At 40.1% G+C, this 18,320-nt stretch overlaps 1 protein-coding gene across 1 annotated transcript in view; it reads right to left on the bottom strand.

The window, feature by feature from the left end:
- Positions 1 to 13,885, bottom strand: part of klf3 (Kruppel like factor 3 (basic)) — a 16,370-nt gene extending 2,485 nt beyond the window's left edge. The window contains exons 1-5 of the mRNA XM_083909756.1: positions 13,593 to 13,885; positions 5,595 to 5,655; positions 4,650 to 5,211; positions 4,143 to 4,290; positions 1 to 10 (exon numbers count right to left, since the gene is read on the bottom strand). The exon at positions 1 to 10 is cut by the window's left edge and continues 157 nt beyond it. Coding sequence (XP_083765882.1) covers positions 1 to 10; positions 4,143 to 4,290; positions 4,650 to 5,211; positions 5,595 to 5,636 — 762 coding nt within the window. The 5' untranslated portion in view covers positions 5,637 to 5,655; positions 13,593 to 13,885. The remainder of the gene's footprint in view (positions 11 to 4,142; positions 4,291 to 4,649; positions 5,212 to 5,594; positions 5,656 to 13,592) is intronic.
- Between the last annotated feature and the right edge of the window lie 4,435 nt (positions 13,886 to 18,320).

Genomic DNA, 18,320 nt, shown 5'->3' with positions numbered 1-18,320 from the left:
ATTGTTTCCCCTAAGAGAGAGAGAGAGAGAGAGAGAGAAAAAAGATAATCATTAAAATTAGAGCTGAAACAATTAAAGGAAAACAAAAGCATTGGTGGTAAGATTATAAAACAGAACTGAATAAAACAATAAAAGTAAAATAAAATAAGAACCTGAAAGATTATACCACATTAGAAGGTTTTGAATTATAAAAAAAATCCCTTTAAAATGTGTATTTTAAAGGGATTTGAGAGAGGAAATGAGTTGACCACACAGGTATCTCCTCAGGTACAGAAGGTTCTATGCACAGAGTTATGAAAACTCAACACAAAATTCAACACAATTCCATTTTCCTCACTCAAATGGCGTCATTTAGCTGAACCTCAGATGTCGAACACCCTCATTATTAACCAGTCTCACTCATGTTGCACCTGAGCAAAGGAAACCTTCAGTATTTAAGAGTCCTCAAGTGATTTGTACTTGATTTAAGACTCTTTAATTTCACCTACAGAGGTGTGGGTGTCACGCAGCACTCGCCTCTTCCAGGAAGTCATAAATCTGAACGTACACTGGAGTTTAATTTCAGCTTCTCTCCGACGCAATAACAACGTTGTGACGTCGGAAAAAAAAAAATACCTCCCGCCTTTTCCAGTCTGCCGCGCCTTTGCTTTGTCCCCCCCCCACCACCACCACCACCCTGCATTCTTGTCGTCGTTATTTCACCGTTCAGCTATTCACTCGATGGAACTCGATATGAATCATTTCTGTGTCGTGAAGCCGAATTAACACGGGAAAACGTGTAACGGTAGAAGCAACTTTTGCCACAATCTTTCTAAATCACACACACACACACACACACACCCAAGTTCAACAGATAAGGTTTCTAACACAAAAGAGTCTCAGTGACTTGTAGGGAGAAGCGGTTTTCAAGTGTTTGATAGGTCGGAAAAAAAGAAAAAACAGAGGGAGGAAAAAGGAGATATCTGTCTGCACGTCGAGAGTCTTCATTAAAGTGTGTGTGTGTGTGTGTTAATGCATGTGTGGGTGTGTGTAAGTGGCAGTTGGGAGCAGGTGTCGAGTGTTGAAATACAAATCGCTCACATCAGTTCTGCATAGAGGAATGTGCAGAAAATCCCCCACAAACACACACACACACATTCTTGTACTTGCTGCACACTGAGGACCAGCATTTCCACTTTATAAATCAATTACAAATATCTACTTCATGAATGACATCTACAAAGAACTACTGGTTGGAGTACCATAAAATGTCTGCAGGTGGAGCCCCAGAGCAAAAAGGGCTGGAAAACCTTTTTTTTTTTTTGGTCCAAAATTTTACATAAACGTCATACTATATACTATGTCGACCAAAATGTAAAAAAAAATTTGACCAAAAATTTTGGGTCCAAAATTTGACAAAAACATCATACTATACTGTTGTCCAAAATTTGAAAAAATCTTTGACCAAAAAGGTTTGGTCCAAAATTAGAAAAAAAAATTTGACCCAAAATTTTTGGTCCAAAATTTGACGAAAACGTCTTACTATACTATGTCATCCAAAAGTTTAAAAAATCTTTGACAGAAAATGTTTGGTCCAAATTTTGACAAAAACGTCATACTATACTATGTCATCCAAAATTTGAAAAAAAAATTTGACCCAAGATTTTTGGTCCAAAATTTGACAAAAAGTTGAAAAAAAAAATTTGGTCCAAAATTTGACAAAAAGTTGAAGAAAAAATGTTGGTCCAAAATTTGACAAAAAGTATTAAAAAAAATTTTGGTCCAAAATTTTACAAAAAAGTCATACTATACTATGTCGTCCAAAATTTATTTTATTTTATTTTTTTATTTTTTTTGACAAATTGAGTATAGCATCCTAAGGAAGTGATTTCAATGAAAACAAAGTGAGGACCGGCCAAAATGTCCTCACTCCGTAAAAATGACCTCACTTTGTTGGTTAAAAACCCTCACTGGTCCTGAGTATGCTGCAAATACAAGAACACACACACACACAGCTTTATTCATTTGGACAGCCGATACAAAGTAACTGGTTAAATAACCAGTTAATGTCTAACCATAACTTTAACTTAACCACAATTCAAACCTTAACTCACTAGGATTGACCAGAAAGGACCAGGTTTTGGTCTATTTTAGGTCAGTGTTTATGCCCTAAAGAGGCAACAAATACACACACACACACACACACACACGCACACAATCATACATGTTTACACACTTGCCATATACATATAAAGACTATTTACATTGTTCAGTGAAGGTGTTTTGAAAGGATGAGTGATGAAACGCACACACACCCACTTGTTTCATGGTTTCGCCTAACAGCTATTGTGCATGTGTGTGTGCGTGTGCGTGTGTGTGTGTGTGTGCGTGCGTGTGAGGGTGGGGCAACAACGTAATGAACTAACTGGCAACTATCACATACTTTAACCCGCTTTCATTTCTCGCCGAGGAAACACTGTGACTCTGCAGACGATGAAGCGTGAAGCAAGGAAGGAAGGGAAAAGGAACGAAAGATTACGGACAATGAGCTGAAAAATGAATCAATAAATAAATGAAGGAAGGAGGAAAAAGAAAGGAGAGATGGAATGTAGAAGGTGACAAGATGACTGATGTGAACTCGAGCTTAATTCAAGCGCTGCAATGAGACGTAAGAGAGGAAATAAGACAATAAAAGAGCACACAGAGGAATCCAGTCACGTGATCATACTGTGTGTGTGTTTATATTTAACCGCTCTGTTACTGTTTACTTAATCGTTTTCATCTTTTTTCTTTTTAAGTTAAGTTAACATCTGTAGGAAAAAAGGCAGCAGACACACTGACTCCTGACTGCCAGCGTGCACACGTTCCCAGTGTTTGTGCAGTGTGTTTTGTGATAAGACACAGCAGACACGGTCCAATTATTCCGGATTTTTTTCCTCCTCCTCCTCCTGAAGACCTGAAGTGTTTGTGTGAATGCAAAAAGAGAGACTTTGACCTAAAGAGTTTGAGCAACGTACCAGCAAAAACAGATAAAAGCCTGCTGAGAGCAGCTGACGACAGGCCCGATGCAAACATGTGCAATGATATCATTGTTGTGTAAAGTGCCAGGAACGGCCAACTGGACTGGAGTTGCACAACAATTTGCAACAACTATCTTAAATCTTTACACTGACAACGAGTCGTGGGCCGGCCATACATGGTGTTGTTTTATATACAGCAGTAAATCACGGGCCTTTTCTGCCTGTGGATTTTAGACAAACAGCTTTGTCGTCGTGTGTTATTTGCTCGGCGATATATAGGCTATTTTTATTTGTGCATATACATCGTAAATAAAACACTATTATAGCATTTTCAGTTTTGCATAGTTAATAAGAATGTTGTTGTCGTTTGCAGAATTTATGTAAGAATTTATGTAGAAATAATTGTTTCGAAGACCAAAGTGTGTGCATATATGTATGTATACATATACATATATACATGTTTGTATATATATGTGTGTATATATATGTATATATATGTGTGTATATATGTATATATATATGTATATGTATGTATATATATACACATACATACATATATACATGTATACATGTTTGTATATATGTGTGTGTATATGTATATACAAATGTATATATGGACATGTATATATATATATGTATGTGTATATATGTATATGTATGTATATATATATGATAACATACATACACATATACATGTATATATGTTTGTATATGTGTGTATATGTATATACACATGTATATTTGGATATGTATATGTATATATATATATATATACACACACACGTATATGTATATATAAGTATATATATATACATAAATACACACATGTATATATATACACACAAATATACACATACATATATATATACATACATATATACACATATATATATAAATTAGCAACACAGACCGGAGAGTAGACAAACTCTCCTGTGAAAAATATTCGATACCCAGCCCTCTCCGTGTTACTGCAGTTATTTAAAAAAAAGGAATAAATATGGACGGCGGCTTTAAAACCACTTCCATATAAAGTCAAAGAGGAAGCTCTGCAGCAGACACTTGTGAAACGCTCTTTCATAATCTGTTAGCGCACGTGCGTGCGTGTGTGCGCGCACATGCGCGCTGTCGTTTGCGGTTTCTTACTCGTATTCATGTGGTATCCTGATGACGGACGGCTTCATGTCGTGGCCGCTGTGCGGGTCGTGGACGAGCTCGGGGCACGGCTCCATTTTGATCGGCTTGTGCAGGTCGTGGGCATCGGCTCTCAGCTCGTGGGACTTCACAGAGTGAACTGAAGAGATGGAAAAACAGCATTTAGCACTTCGATATACTTACAATTCAGCGTGTTTATTTTTGTCTTAGAGATATTTATTGAGTGCTTTCTTCTCAGAAATAATTAGCAAACAGAACCGAGTTTTTATCAGCAGTTATTAACACTATTTTTTAGGTCCAAACAACCTTTTTTTTCAGTGTATTAAAACTGTGTTTGTAAGAATATTTGAGTAAAATACATATAAAATGATTTCTCCACATCCTTGGTTTATGATGTTAGGCTAAAATATGTCGTGAAATTTATATGATGATATATTTTTTCGTGAAAACAAAAAAAAAGGACATGTATCCATAAATGAACTTAATCTGAAGTCTCACTTGTTTTGTGCTCTCGTCTCCGATGGCGCCCGTCGTCACAGCTGACCGGCTGGCTCACCAGTATCGACTGGGGCAGGTGCAGCGCCGACGGGTAGAGGACGGACAGCGGCACCGTGACCGGAGACACCATGACCCCTGACCCCTGGATGACCCCGGAGCCCAAGCTGATGAGCGGCGCCATCATGGTCGGGTAGGGCAGCGAGGCCGTGGGCGGCGGCGGCACGGCGTGCGCGGGGGACGAGCGCAGCTGCGAGTGCGGTGGCGAGCAGCGCGGGGAGGCGCGGCTCGCCGCGCTGTGAGGCGACGGCGGGGAGCTGCGCGAGGAGGCCGGGGAGGAGGCGCTGGAGCAGGGAGGGGAGGAGGACGCCGAGGAGGAGGCGGAGGAGGAGGACGAGCGCTTGCTGAGAGACAGGTCCACTGGCTCCAGCTGCTGGGTGTGTGTGGGGTTGCTGGGGGTGTGGGACTGGCTGAAGGCGTGCATGTGTGTGTGGTAGAGGGGGGCCGGGTGGGGGAAGATGACTCTGTACGGCTCTGGGGTTTTCACCAACGATGAGTAGAATGACTGCGAGGGAGAGAGCGAGGATATAAGAGTTAGAAAACATGTTTTCAGCCACACAAACAATGTGTTCGTTAGAATGCTGTGTGTGTGTGTATTGTATGCAAATGTCCACTGTACGGCAGCCTGTTGGTCCAGGAAGACACGGAATGTGGGAACCACTCTGTCTAGACACGTAGCAGCAGTGTGTGTGTGTGTGTGTGTGTGTGTGTGTGTGTGTGTGTGTGTGCGTGCGTGTGTGTTGTAGGTCAGATATACTGTAGTGTATGGCATCAAAAAACATGCCCGGACATGATGAGAGCACTCAAAACACACACACATGCATGCACACACACCCAGTTCTACATTGACACACACACACACACACACACACATGATGCCTGCCTCACCGTCTCCATGTCTGTCTTCAGAGGGTAATCATACATCAGCATGGCTGCACAGGGCAGGCTCCTGCAGAGGAAAAACACACACCATCACCCACATGTGAATACACACAATGTCAAAGAAAACAATGCATTTAACACTCTTTCCTCTATCGTTCCTCCAATAATGGCCAGCAGGGGTTAGCAAAGCAAAGGTTCCAGCGTGGTGAGGCAGACTGTAAGGTGACTGTGGTGCAACAGCTTCATTATTGTGAATTTAGTGGAAGGATATTTTAATTTTTCATACAAAAACAATGTTGGGATACACAATTTTTGCTTTGCTCTTTGTGTGTGGGTTGGTTATTTAATTATTTTTGTCATTATTGGCTGTAATCTTATGTAGAATGGTATCAAGTATCATATAATATTGGAAGTAGTACGTACATGTTGCCTTGTTTTGATCTAAATATATATGTACACATATACACACATATATACAGTATATATGTGTGTATATATATATATATATATACATACATACATATACACATATATACACAAACATATATACATACATACATATATACACATATATACAGTATATATGTGTGTATATATATACACACATATACGCACACACACACACACATATACATATATACACACATACTATATATACATATATACATACATAAATATATACACATACACACACACATACTATATATACACACATATACATACACGTATACACACATATATACACAAATATATATACACACATATATGTACACATATATACACACACACACATACATATATATTTATATATATGTATGTATATACATACACACATATAGTGGCCCATACGGTGGCTTTATTTCTAAACTTGTTTAGTAGTTTTTGCCGCTTGCACGCAAACACACACACACACACACACACACACACCTTGTGAAGTCATTAAAAGTAATCGCCAAAAAAACCCAGGGAGTGTCTCAGACAAAAGCCATATTTATGTGTGTGTGTGTGTGTGTGTGTGTGTCTCGATCGACACACCTGCTCCTCCCTCTCTGCTTTCGCTATCTCCCACAGAAGAAGAGCTCCGGTTTCTCACTCGTCCGATCTGTGTTTTTGTCGCGTTAGCACAAACACAAATCTGGTCCGTACATTCAGGTTCACGGCGCTTAAAACCGTTGGGTTTCTGCCGTGTTAGGAGCAGGTTTTGAGGACCTCAGGTACAGGTACTGAGAGGCCCGGTCTGGTATTTGGATCAGAAGTGAGCGAGTGATTTCAAAGGTGGTTCCTGTTACCTCGTCTTTGTAATAACCAGGTGCAGCGGCGATGACTTTTTGAAAGGGTTAGGGGTTAGAACGAGTGTGTTTATATCTCTGTGTGTGTGTGTGTGTGTGTGTGTGTGAGAGATCACCAGAGCATTAAGGCAACACAAACTGTCAAAGAATGTACCCTCAGGGAGTGAGTGAGTGTGTGTGAGTGTGTGAGTGTGTGAGACAGAGCTGATTAAAGTCCACAAGCTGGAGACGAAGTTAGCCTTTAATTATTAACAAATGGCAGGAACAGAGGCCCGTCACGCCCTAGTCGCACACACACACACACACACACACACACACACACACACACACACACACACACACACACACACACATGCACAAGTCCAGATGGGGAGTGAACCAATGGAAGAGCAGGATGCGTACTTGCAGGGTCAGGAAGGGTGTGAACATGACGACTAAAGCCTCGCCCTTCACTCGGCTCTGAAGAAACAAAGAGACTGAAGGCAGGTGGGGACTGTGTGTGTGTGTGTGTGTGTGTGTTGGGGGGGAAACGAGGACTGTGTGTGTGTGTGTGTGTGTGTGTTGGGGGGGAAACGAGGACTGTGTGTGTGTGTGTGTGTACGAATGTGATTGAGGGTGTGTGTGTGTGTGTTTTTTCTAATCCGGGTTTTTATTGTGCTGCAGTTCAACTCGAGGTCAAGCGTTTATTCCATTGTGGCTGTGATCCACACACACACACACACACACATCAGTGCGGTTATGAAGCACAAAGCGAACATGAAACAGCAAAATAAATAAAAAAAAATAAAAAAGGTCAAAGGTCACTTAAGAAGTAAAGAGAAGTGTGTGTGTGTGTGTGTTGGAAAATCAGTGGAAATCCCCAGTCACTTGACACTGAGGTGTTCTTTGTTCATATCAGACGCCGGGAGAAAGATGAATGATGAATTATAAATGTGTTTTGAACACCTGTAAGTCGAGGTCGGTGCATAAACAGATGAAAATTACTTTCAAATTTTCTTTTTTTGTGTGATGTAGAACTGATTTGACATCATCGTTGGCCTTACAGGTCGCCATGCTGTCGTCAAACGTATAAAAACACACTATACTTGATAATAGTGATGTGAAAATCAGTGAAAATATGAAAAACAAGTTTGTTTTCGCTTGAGTTATGGACTCGTTCCAAACATTTTTCAGCGTGTAGGTCGGTTGGAAAGCTCTTTAAAAGTGCACGAGGCTTGCGAGTGACACATGCTGTAAATAGCTTTTAGACTTTAGCCTCGTTATCTGACGTCATTTCTCACAGATACTGGGAAGTAAAAAAAAAAAAAACACCCCAGCATAGAGAACATGAAAGTCCTTCGAAGAACAAAAGTCGTCATGGGAACACACCGTTCCAGTCAGACTTCACCTGACATGAGCTATTGTTTCTGTGTCTCTCTCCAGGTAACAACGGAGAGTGACGTTGATTTATGGCATCGGAGATAAGACGCACAGAGAGGCTGTACAAGTAAAAGTGCTAAGTAGAACCATATAAGGTTCTTCAGCTTGTCCTCATAGGAGAACCCTTAGTGTTACCAAGAACCCTTTTAAAACCCTTTATTCAGGAAAGGGGTTTTAAAGGTTTCTCTGGATCAAAATGGTTCTTGCTGAAACCATTAAGTGTTACCAAGAACCCTTGAAAAACCCTTTTTTTTCGGGAAAGGGTTTTTCAGAAGCAAATGGTTCCAGGTAGAACCTCAGCCCTTGTAGAAGAACCCTTTTGGAACCCTTATTTCTAAGAGTGCATGTATGAATGAAACGTTTCATCTTTCATCATTCAAGACGTGAGAAAACAAAGAATCTTACACTGCACTCTAACAACGACCAGGACAAAAATATGTGGACTTTACAGACAGTTTTTGTCTGAAAATGGCCTTTTCTGAACGTCACTAATGGAAAAAAAATGAAATTTACCCGAAATTGGCAAATAATCGATGCTGTTTTTTCCTTAACTCATTCGTCATCCACCGCTTTATCCTCCACTTGAAGGTCACACGGGGCCAAACAAACCGTCTTCATTTGTTTTTAAATGTAATATAATGTAATAAACACATGACGGTTTACCACCAGGAGAGTAATCAGGCAGCATTTTGACCAAATTTCCCCCATGAGGGCGGATCCTAATAAAACTAATACAATGATTTAGAGTCAAATTAATTGAATAGGAGTTCCGACATTACCACCACACCACCACAGACCGTGCAGCCTCAGGAGCTCCCAGTCAACCTGCAGCTGCAGCTGGAGCTTATTTATTCCCGTCTGGATCTAGAGCTGCATTTAATGGGTAAATTGAGAATTTTTAGATGAAGATATTTATATTGCCTGGTGAACAAAATCGATACAGTTATAGGGGTCAAAGTGATTTTGTGTGATCGGACAAACTCTCTCTGAGGCAGAAGAACCAGTGTGAACTGCACCTTTTTGGTAAATAAGTAGCCAGTGCATGTGTTGTTGCTGCCTACGCACTACATGTGGGTGTGTGTGTGTGTGTGTGTGTGTGTGTGTGTTTGTGCATGTCAAGTGTGGTCTGCAAATATTGTCCTTCCAGGTCAGAGGAGCTACTGTGTGTGTGTGTGTGTGTGTGTGTGTGCTCTACCCCAACCCACTCTGCAAACACGTCCTACATCATCACGCTCTCTCTCTCCAGCCCATCGTCGTCCACACTCTGCTGCTCGACAATCGTCTTCACTACTGTATTTATCTAAACCTCGCACTGGTTTTCTCTGCCTCTCTATGAATGATATAAAACAACATGACTGAAGGGGAAAATATTGTGGCTTGGAGCTGCTGGCCACCGAATCAACCACACACACACACACACACACACACACACTTATACACAGACACACACACTCGCAGCCGCACGCCGACTTTTCTGCTAGCTCGACAGAATACACACACTAAATCACGCCGGGACTGAATTATTACAGACGCGCGCACACACACACACACACACACACACACACACACACTTAAAAATACACACACACACATTCAAACACACACATGCACACACACACACACACATGCAGCCTAATAGCAACAGGCTGGAGAAGATGAGATCACCAGAGAGACCAGAAACCTCCAGACAACAGCCTGGTCCAAAAAACATGCCGCAACACACACACACACACACACATATGTTCTTGTACTTGCCGCATACTGAGGACCAGGTAAAAGTGCTGACAAAGTGAGGACCGGCATTTCCACTTTATAAATCAACACAATTACAAAAATCTACTTCATGAATGACGTCTGTAAACAACTACTGGGTACAGTAGTTCAGAGGTGGAAAAAGTACTAAAATATTATACTCAACTAAAAGTACCAATACCTTGATGAAATATTACTCAAGTAGATGTAAAAAGTAGTTCATTTGAAATGTACTTTAAGTAAAAGTTAGTTAGTTACTTTGCGTGGGGTGTGAGGGTAGTAGAAATATGACAAGGGGTCAGAAATCCAAAACTATTTTGGAGCTCGACACAGGATATATTACGTCACTTTTGGCGCCCTCTATGTTCACGCGCTAGTACTGGTGCTAATCACATCATCATTTGTCTGGTTCAATACAATACTTGAGTCAATAAGTACTTTAAATTGTACTTAAAAAAAACAAAATACACACAAAAAAAGTATTCAATACAGTAACTTGAGTAAATGTATTGAATTGTCTGCAGGTGGAGCCCTAGAGCAAAAAGTGTGTGAAACACCTGGGACTGAAAAGAGTTAGGGTTTTTGTACCAAATTGACGACCTCTGTTAAAATAGTATAGCATGTTTACAACCTAAGGAAGTGATTTCAATGAAAAAAAAAAAAGAGAACCGGCCAAAATGTCCCCACTTTGTAAAAATGACCTCACTTTGTTGGTTAAAAACCCTCACTGGTCCTCAGTATGCCGCAAGTACAAGAACACACACACACTTTTAACACTATCAGCCCTCACTTCTCTCTCTTCTTTTTTTTAGTGTCAGTGTGCGCAGAAACAACATTGTCGTCACATTTTTTAACACCCCTTAGGGAGTGAGCTAATCTTAACCTCATTTAAGATCCCAATTAGATGACTCATCAAGGTGGGAAACATTTAAAACGTTCCTCTCATCGCTCTAAAAACCCTTCGGTTGCCCTCTCTACCCGGTATTCTTTCAGTCTCTTACCCCCAAAGTGTACCTCCCTACGCTACTCTCTTATTTCAACCCCCTTGCCTCACTTCCAGTTCCTCCTCGGCTAATAACGTGTCACATGCTCTGACTTTGACCTCCCTCCCCACCCCCCCCCCCTCCCTTCCACCACCGTCCTCTTGTGTTTTGGCTTCCTTTGCTTGCCTTTTAGCCCACTCCTACCACCTCATACAGCACAGACTGCGAGGCCTGCAGGGCCTGCAGACCCCACGGAGGAGCCGAAGGGGGCCAGGAGAAGGGGGGGGGGGGGAAAGGAAACAGAATCCACCGTCGCCACACATTTAAAGACACGAGGCTCTAAAAGCTGACAAAAGAACCAAGAAACATGTCAAGAGGACGCAGCGGGGGGGTTTTGAGGCTTTCCAGACGACAGGAGAGAAGAAGAGGAAGAAGGAGAGAGAAGAAGAGGAAGCCCCTCAGAGTTTAGTCTGACTGTTATTATTTCCACACTGCGTGATGGGTCGGGGTGTAAAGAAGAAGGAGAAGGAGGAGGAGGAGGAGGTGGAGGAGAGTGAAGCCAAATGCTGCTGCAGGGGACCTGTGGTTTCCTGTCCGACCCCCCCCCCCCTGCACCTCCCTACCATAAGAATGAAAGGATAAGAGGAGGGGGGAGAAGGAGGGCAAAAAGAAAGAAAAACAGCCGCTCTGACCCAAACTATGTAAAAATGGAAGTGGAAAAGAACAGAGAGACAGAAAACCAAGTGGGTTTTTCAACCCCGAAATATGACAAAACTGCAATGGACCTCAAACATGGGGAGGAGGAGGAGGAGGAGGTGGTGGAGGAGGAGGGACACTGTCACAGTGGCTCAATCCAGTGGTTTAAGAGCGGTAACAGACACACTGCACACGTCTGTGTGTGTGTGTGTGTGTGTGTGTTTTTAACTTTACAGCCGTGTGTGTGTGTGTAACACTGTTTCCTTAACTTCAGCATCCAGGAGTTTAATGTTTAGCCCTAATGTTCTTTTGGACCTGCCCTTTGAGCACTGTGTGTGTGTGTGTGTGTGTTTGTGCGTCTGTGTACACACACACACACACACACACACACACACAGACACACACACTCTTGCGCATTTTGTTCCACCAGATAACATCAGCATGTTGATTCAGGAAAAGAGGTGTAAGGGTGGGTGGAGTAATTGGGGCGTGTTTGTGTGTGTGTGTGTGTGTGTGTGTTAATTAAAGAGGTCAACTCCACTTTTTCTTTCTTCTTCTTCTAAAAAGAACTTCTTTCTGGACTGGAGCTGAGTATTAAGTAAGAGAGTCAGAGAGAAGAGAAAGATCGGCCTCATTCCACACTCGTCCACCCCCCACATCCACATCCACATCCCTCTCTCTCTCTCTTTTTCCTCCTCCCTCCCTCCCTCCCTCCCTCCCTCCTCTCACTCCAGGCTCTAAACAGGATAAGGGCTTCATATGCCAAGTGGAATGTGTGACGCAAGCCTCAGCCTTGAAACAAAGCACAGGAAACAGGGAGAGACAGAGACAGAGAAACACACACACAGAAAAGAAAAGAGATGTGTATTGTCAACGAGACAGAGACGCTCAGGTGTGACTCAGTGTTTGCTCAATCTGACACACACACACACACACACACACACACACACACACACACACACACACACACACCTGTCAAACACACTGTATTACACTCATGCTGTGACACTGAGGGACAGCCCCTCACTCACTTCACAATCCAGCACTAGTTTCACTCTATTTAATCAGTTTTTCAGTCAAAACTACACATATTATCATTATTAATAATTATTTGTATTATTTTAAAGTGAGAAAGTTACATTTTGGACAAAATAAGAGAATAAAAGTAGTCAAGTAGTCACCTATCACCATATATATATTTAAATATATATATATATATATATATATATATATATATATATATATATATACATCCTTAAAGTTAAAATATATTATTTACTTTTGACTTAGTTACATTTTGGACAAAATAAGACAATATAAGAAGTCACCCATCACCATATATATATATATTTAAATATATATGGTGATAGGTGACTATATCACCATATATATATATATATCCTTAAAATTAAAATATATTATTTACTTTTGACTAAGTTACATTTAGGACAAAATAAGACATTAAAAGAAGTCACCTATCACCATATATATATATAAATCCTTACATTTAAATATAATACTTACGTTTGACCACTTTTCCCTCTTTCTTTTCCCCACTAACAATAATAATGATTATAATTAGCAACTTTAAGATAATTATTCATCAAGTCAATATAATTCTCTTTTCTTTTTTACCAGATTAAATTAAATAAATTAGGTCATTTTGACACACACACACGCGCACACGGCTTAATTATCTAATGAATTATTAATTACTCACTAACAGTCAACTACAACGTTCAAATTAAGCCACAGCAATGACTTCCACTTCAAAACAGCAAAATACAAACATATAAACAAATAAACAGCAGTGTGTGTGTGTGTGTGTGTGTGTGTGTGTGTGTGACACAGTGTCACAGACTTACTTCTCGGATGAAGGACGCGGTCTATTCCTGAAGCAGAGACGCTCGTTCGAACGCAGCCTCGCGGATATATATATATTTATATAATAATAAAGTAAAAAAAAAACAAAAAAAAACTGCGCAGTAAATGGGAAAAGTGACGCAGAAGACTGCGCTGTGTGTCACTGAGACCGAGCTCAGGAAACAACAACAGCGACAAAACAACAACAAGAAGAAGAAAAAAGAAGAAGAAGAAGAAGCTCCAGTGATCGATGGCTCTGTTACTCTCTGTGTCTCTTTTCTTTCTGAGTCTCAGAGTTTGTGTCACATGATCCGCTGTCTGTGTGTGTGTGTGTATGTGTGTGTGTGTGTGTGTCTGTGTGTGTGTCTGTTCTCCGTGGGGTCGGGCCGTAGGGCGGGACTGGGGCGGGGTGGTCCAGTGTGTGTGTGTGTGTGTGTGTGTGTGTTGCAATGTTCATTCCAAGTTTGGAGGAGACAACAAGAGCCATCATAGTGATTATCCTTAACAAGCCTGAGTGCGCTGTGTTATTAATGAAAACACGCCAGGTTCACGCCATTATGTGTCAGCGCTGAGTCACAGCTTATAAATGGATCCTAATCTGCAATTAAAGCTACAGTGTAGACGGGATTAAATGGGGGGGGGGGGGAATTATTGATTCCATGACTCCATAATGACTTTTTAAGATTATGTAAGACAAGTGACCCGAGAGAACAGCGCCTCCTGTGGGCTCCTTTTTTAGTAGACTCACAATTAAGGGCCAGGTATGGTGGCCCTGAAGTGCAAAATATAGGATAACGCAACAACATTAACTAAAATGCAACAACATTAACTAACTAAAACACAACAACATTATATAACCGAGACACAACAACATTAACTAAAACACAACAACTTTAACTAACTGAAACACAACATTAGCTGAAACACAAAAACATTAACTAAAACACAGCAACATTATGTGAAACACAGCAACATTTACTAACAAAAACACAACAACATTAGCTGAAACACAACAACATTAGCAAACTAAAACACAACAACATTAGCTGAAACACAACATTAGTTGAAACAACAACATTAGCTAACTAAAACACAACAACATTAGCTGAAACACAACAACATCCACCCATCCATTATCTACCACTTTATCCGCCACACAACAACATTAGCTAACTAAAACACAACATTAGCTGAAACACAACAGCATTAGCTAACTAAAACACAACATTAGCTGAAACACAACATTAGTTGAAACAACATTAGCTAACTAAAACACAACAACATTAGTTGCAACACAACAACATTAGCTAACTAAAACACAACAACAATAGTTGCAAAACACAACAACATTAACTAACTAAAACACAACATTAACTGAAACACAACAACATCCATCCATCCATTATCTACCGCTTTATCCGCCACACAACAACATTAGCTAACTAAAACACAACATTAGCTGAAACACAACAACATTAGCTAACTAAAACACAACAGCATTAACTATTAACTTTCAGTTCCTAGTTGTGTTGGTGATTTACTGCTGCATTCCGCATCCACAAACAGGACAATTGCATTTGCGCATGTGTGTACATGCCCAGAGTACCGTTCACACTCAAACAAGGGTCCGCGTTTGTCTAACATTCCACGCATGCACGCGCAATCGCACATTCCACTCCGGCAGTCAGTGTCGAGTTCTCGCCAGGACTTCACCCTCCTTTGTATGTTCTTGTATTCTTTGTACATTTTGTGTCCAATGACGATATCGCAAACTCGAGTATCGACCGATACCAATATCAGTCTCATACAGTCATTTTAGACCATTTATGAACGTATGAAGCATCTGCACAGTTGTAAGTTTAGATGCAATCTGGACTATTTAGTAATGCTCGAGTAAAAGACAAATGTATGGTTGTTTTTTTTTGGACAATAGTAAGTGTGTTATCCAGATTTGGTGTGTATCTTCCGTCTTCCTCGGAACTACGGTGACAGTTCTGAGGAATATTAAAGGATTCTGCACTGATTTCGATTTTATTTTTTATTCTTTTTTACAAATATGTACTTTAAATGCTCAATTAAGGGCCAAGTACGGTGGCCCTGAAGTGCAAATATAGGAAAACACAACAACATTAAGCACAACAACATTAACTAAAACGCAACAACGTTAACAAACTAAAACACAACAACATTAACCAACTGAAACACAACAACATTAGCTGAAACATAGCAACATTAGCTGAAACACAACAACATTGGGTAACTAAAACACAACAACTATTTAGTAATGCTCGAGTAAAAGACAAATGGATTGGGGTTTTTTAGACAATAGTAAGTGTGTTATCTAGATTCAGCGTGTAGCTTCCGTCTTCCTCAGAACTACGGTGACAGTTCTAAGGAATAATAAAGTTGTCTTACAAGTCCTGCTGAAGTTTACATGAATTCAATTGTTTTTGCAATTAACAGAGATCCAAAGATTGCGCTCTGCACTGATTTTGATTAGATTTTTTATTCTTTTTGACAAATATATACTTTAAATGCTCCCCAACACTACTCACTACTACTAGATGCTAACAGGTGCTAGGTGCTAACACTAATAGGTGAAATTATTTTAAATTCCTGCATACAAAATTAGGTTTAGTTCCATATCGTAGCCTACGAGGTGTCATATACTGTATTTTGATCATTAACTCAGACAATCAAATACAGCAGCCTTGTCATTTTGAGACGGATGATTTTTCGGCATTTTAGCGTTAGCAACAGTTAGCGTTTGAAATGCGGTGGCTTATAGCTCAAGCACAACGCATAATTACATTTCCCCACTGAATGATTTAGATTTTATTTTGTATTCTTTTTTTTTTTACAAATATATACTTTAAATGCTCTCCAACACTACTGGCTACTACTAGATGCTATCAGGTGCTAGGTGCTACTAGGTGCTACCACTACTAGGTGAAATTATTTTAAAATCCTGCATATAAAATTAGGTTTAGTTCCATATCGTAGCCTACGAGGTGTCTCATACTGTATTTTGATCATTAACTCAGACAATCGAATACAGCAGCCTTGTCATTTTGAGACGGATGATTTTTCGGCGTTTTAGCGTTAGCAACAGTTAGCCTTTGAAATGCGGTGGCTTATAGCTCAAGCACAACGCATAATTACATTTCCCCACTGACCTCAGATTTACACAGTGAATTAGACGTTAATTTTTCTCTCGTTGTTTCTGGTTCTGGTTGACAGGTGTGCACTAAACGTTTGCGTAAACACACATTTAATCGTTGCGGTGTGATGTATGTGATAAGTGCAGGCTTCAAACACCTCTGTGTGTGTGTGTGTATATTAAACCATACAAGCTATCACTCATACACTACTTGTGTTCTACTTTATAGCAATACTTTTGGTACAAATATTGGATTAAATACTGTATTAAAGTACTGAATGGACGGAGCATCAACACTTATATTATCAATACTGCAGCTCATTGTAGTCTGTTTTCCTGATATTGAGACATACAGGAAATTAAAGGCATATAAGAATTTCCCTCTTATGTGAAAACAATAATCGGGTTGAGAAGTAAGAATAAAAAGACAAATCAAGGTCAATAAAACCCATTTGTTATGTTTGCTGCGTCCAGATACTGAGCTTGTTTTGGAAACTGCTCGCTGATAAAAAACGCATTCAAACTTCTCTCTTTGTTTGGAACTTGGAGTCGAGAGTGATTCCGGTAAATACAATTACAGGTTTTTTGATGTATTGTATTCTAGAAAAACACAGAGCTTCCTGTTTGGCAAACACCCCCCAATCGTTGCCTCAGGTGAACGACGTTCTTATTTGCATAGAATGTAATGCGTTTACTTTTGACACATGTGTTTTCATGTCACCAGTCAGTCAAACGGCAGGAATTCAACAACGCCTTGGGAAAAGCAATTTGTTCATATCTCGGTGAGAATGAACGGCAACGCTGTTTTGCGATAACAAGATACTTTAATCACGTTCAATTATTAGCAATGTAGTTTTAGTCTGCGCAGAGAATTCTGCTAAATCACTGGCTGCTGTCCATCCACCCAAGCCAAAGTCCTGTCTATGATATGTCATATATTGCTCCGTGTTTGTTTATTAACCCTTTTGGAGGGTTCCACCAAGAACCCTTTTAAAAACCTTTTATATTCAGGAAAGGGGGTTTTAAAGGGTTCTCTGGATCAAAATGGTTCTTACTGGAACCATTAGTGTTCAAGAACCCTTGAAAAACCCTTTCTTCGGGAAAGGAGAAGCAAATGGTTCCAGGTAGAACCTCAGCCCTTGTAGAAGAACCCTTTTGGAACCCTTATTTCTAAGAGTGTAGGTCATACTGGTCTTTACAAGGTCAGAAAAAGCCCTAAGGTAATAAATAGAAGAATACACCAGGGTTATTATGGGTTTTCAGTTTGCTTTTTTTATTGCAGTTGATTCAACAAAGATTTAGTAGTTTCAGTTTAGTTCTAATTTAAAAAACTAAGTCTTAGTCGTAGTCTTTCAAGTATTAAGAGAAAGCCTCGACTTGGAAAGGATGAAAGAATGTGTGACACAAAATATGGATTATTATCAAATCCTTTAATTCCATTCTTTAATCTTTAACACCTGCAGGTAAATCAAAAGTAAACAACTTCAAACAGTCTGTATTCCGGAATGAAGTTTTGGAAAAAATTCATTTTATTTAAGTTAACTAAATTATTTTTTCCCTTAATTTCCGT

Source organism: Microchirus variegatus (assembly GCF_963457635.1).
Source record: "Microchirus variegatus genome assembly, chromosome: 23".
Lineage (NCBI taxonomy): Eukaryota > Metazoa > Chordata > Actinopteri > Pleuronectiformes > Soleidae > Microchirus > Microchirus variegatus.
This window is presented reverse-complemented; position numbering and strand designations above follow the sequence as displayed.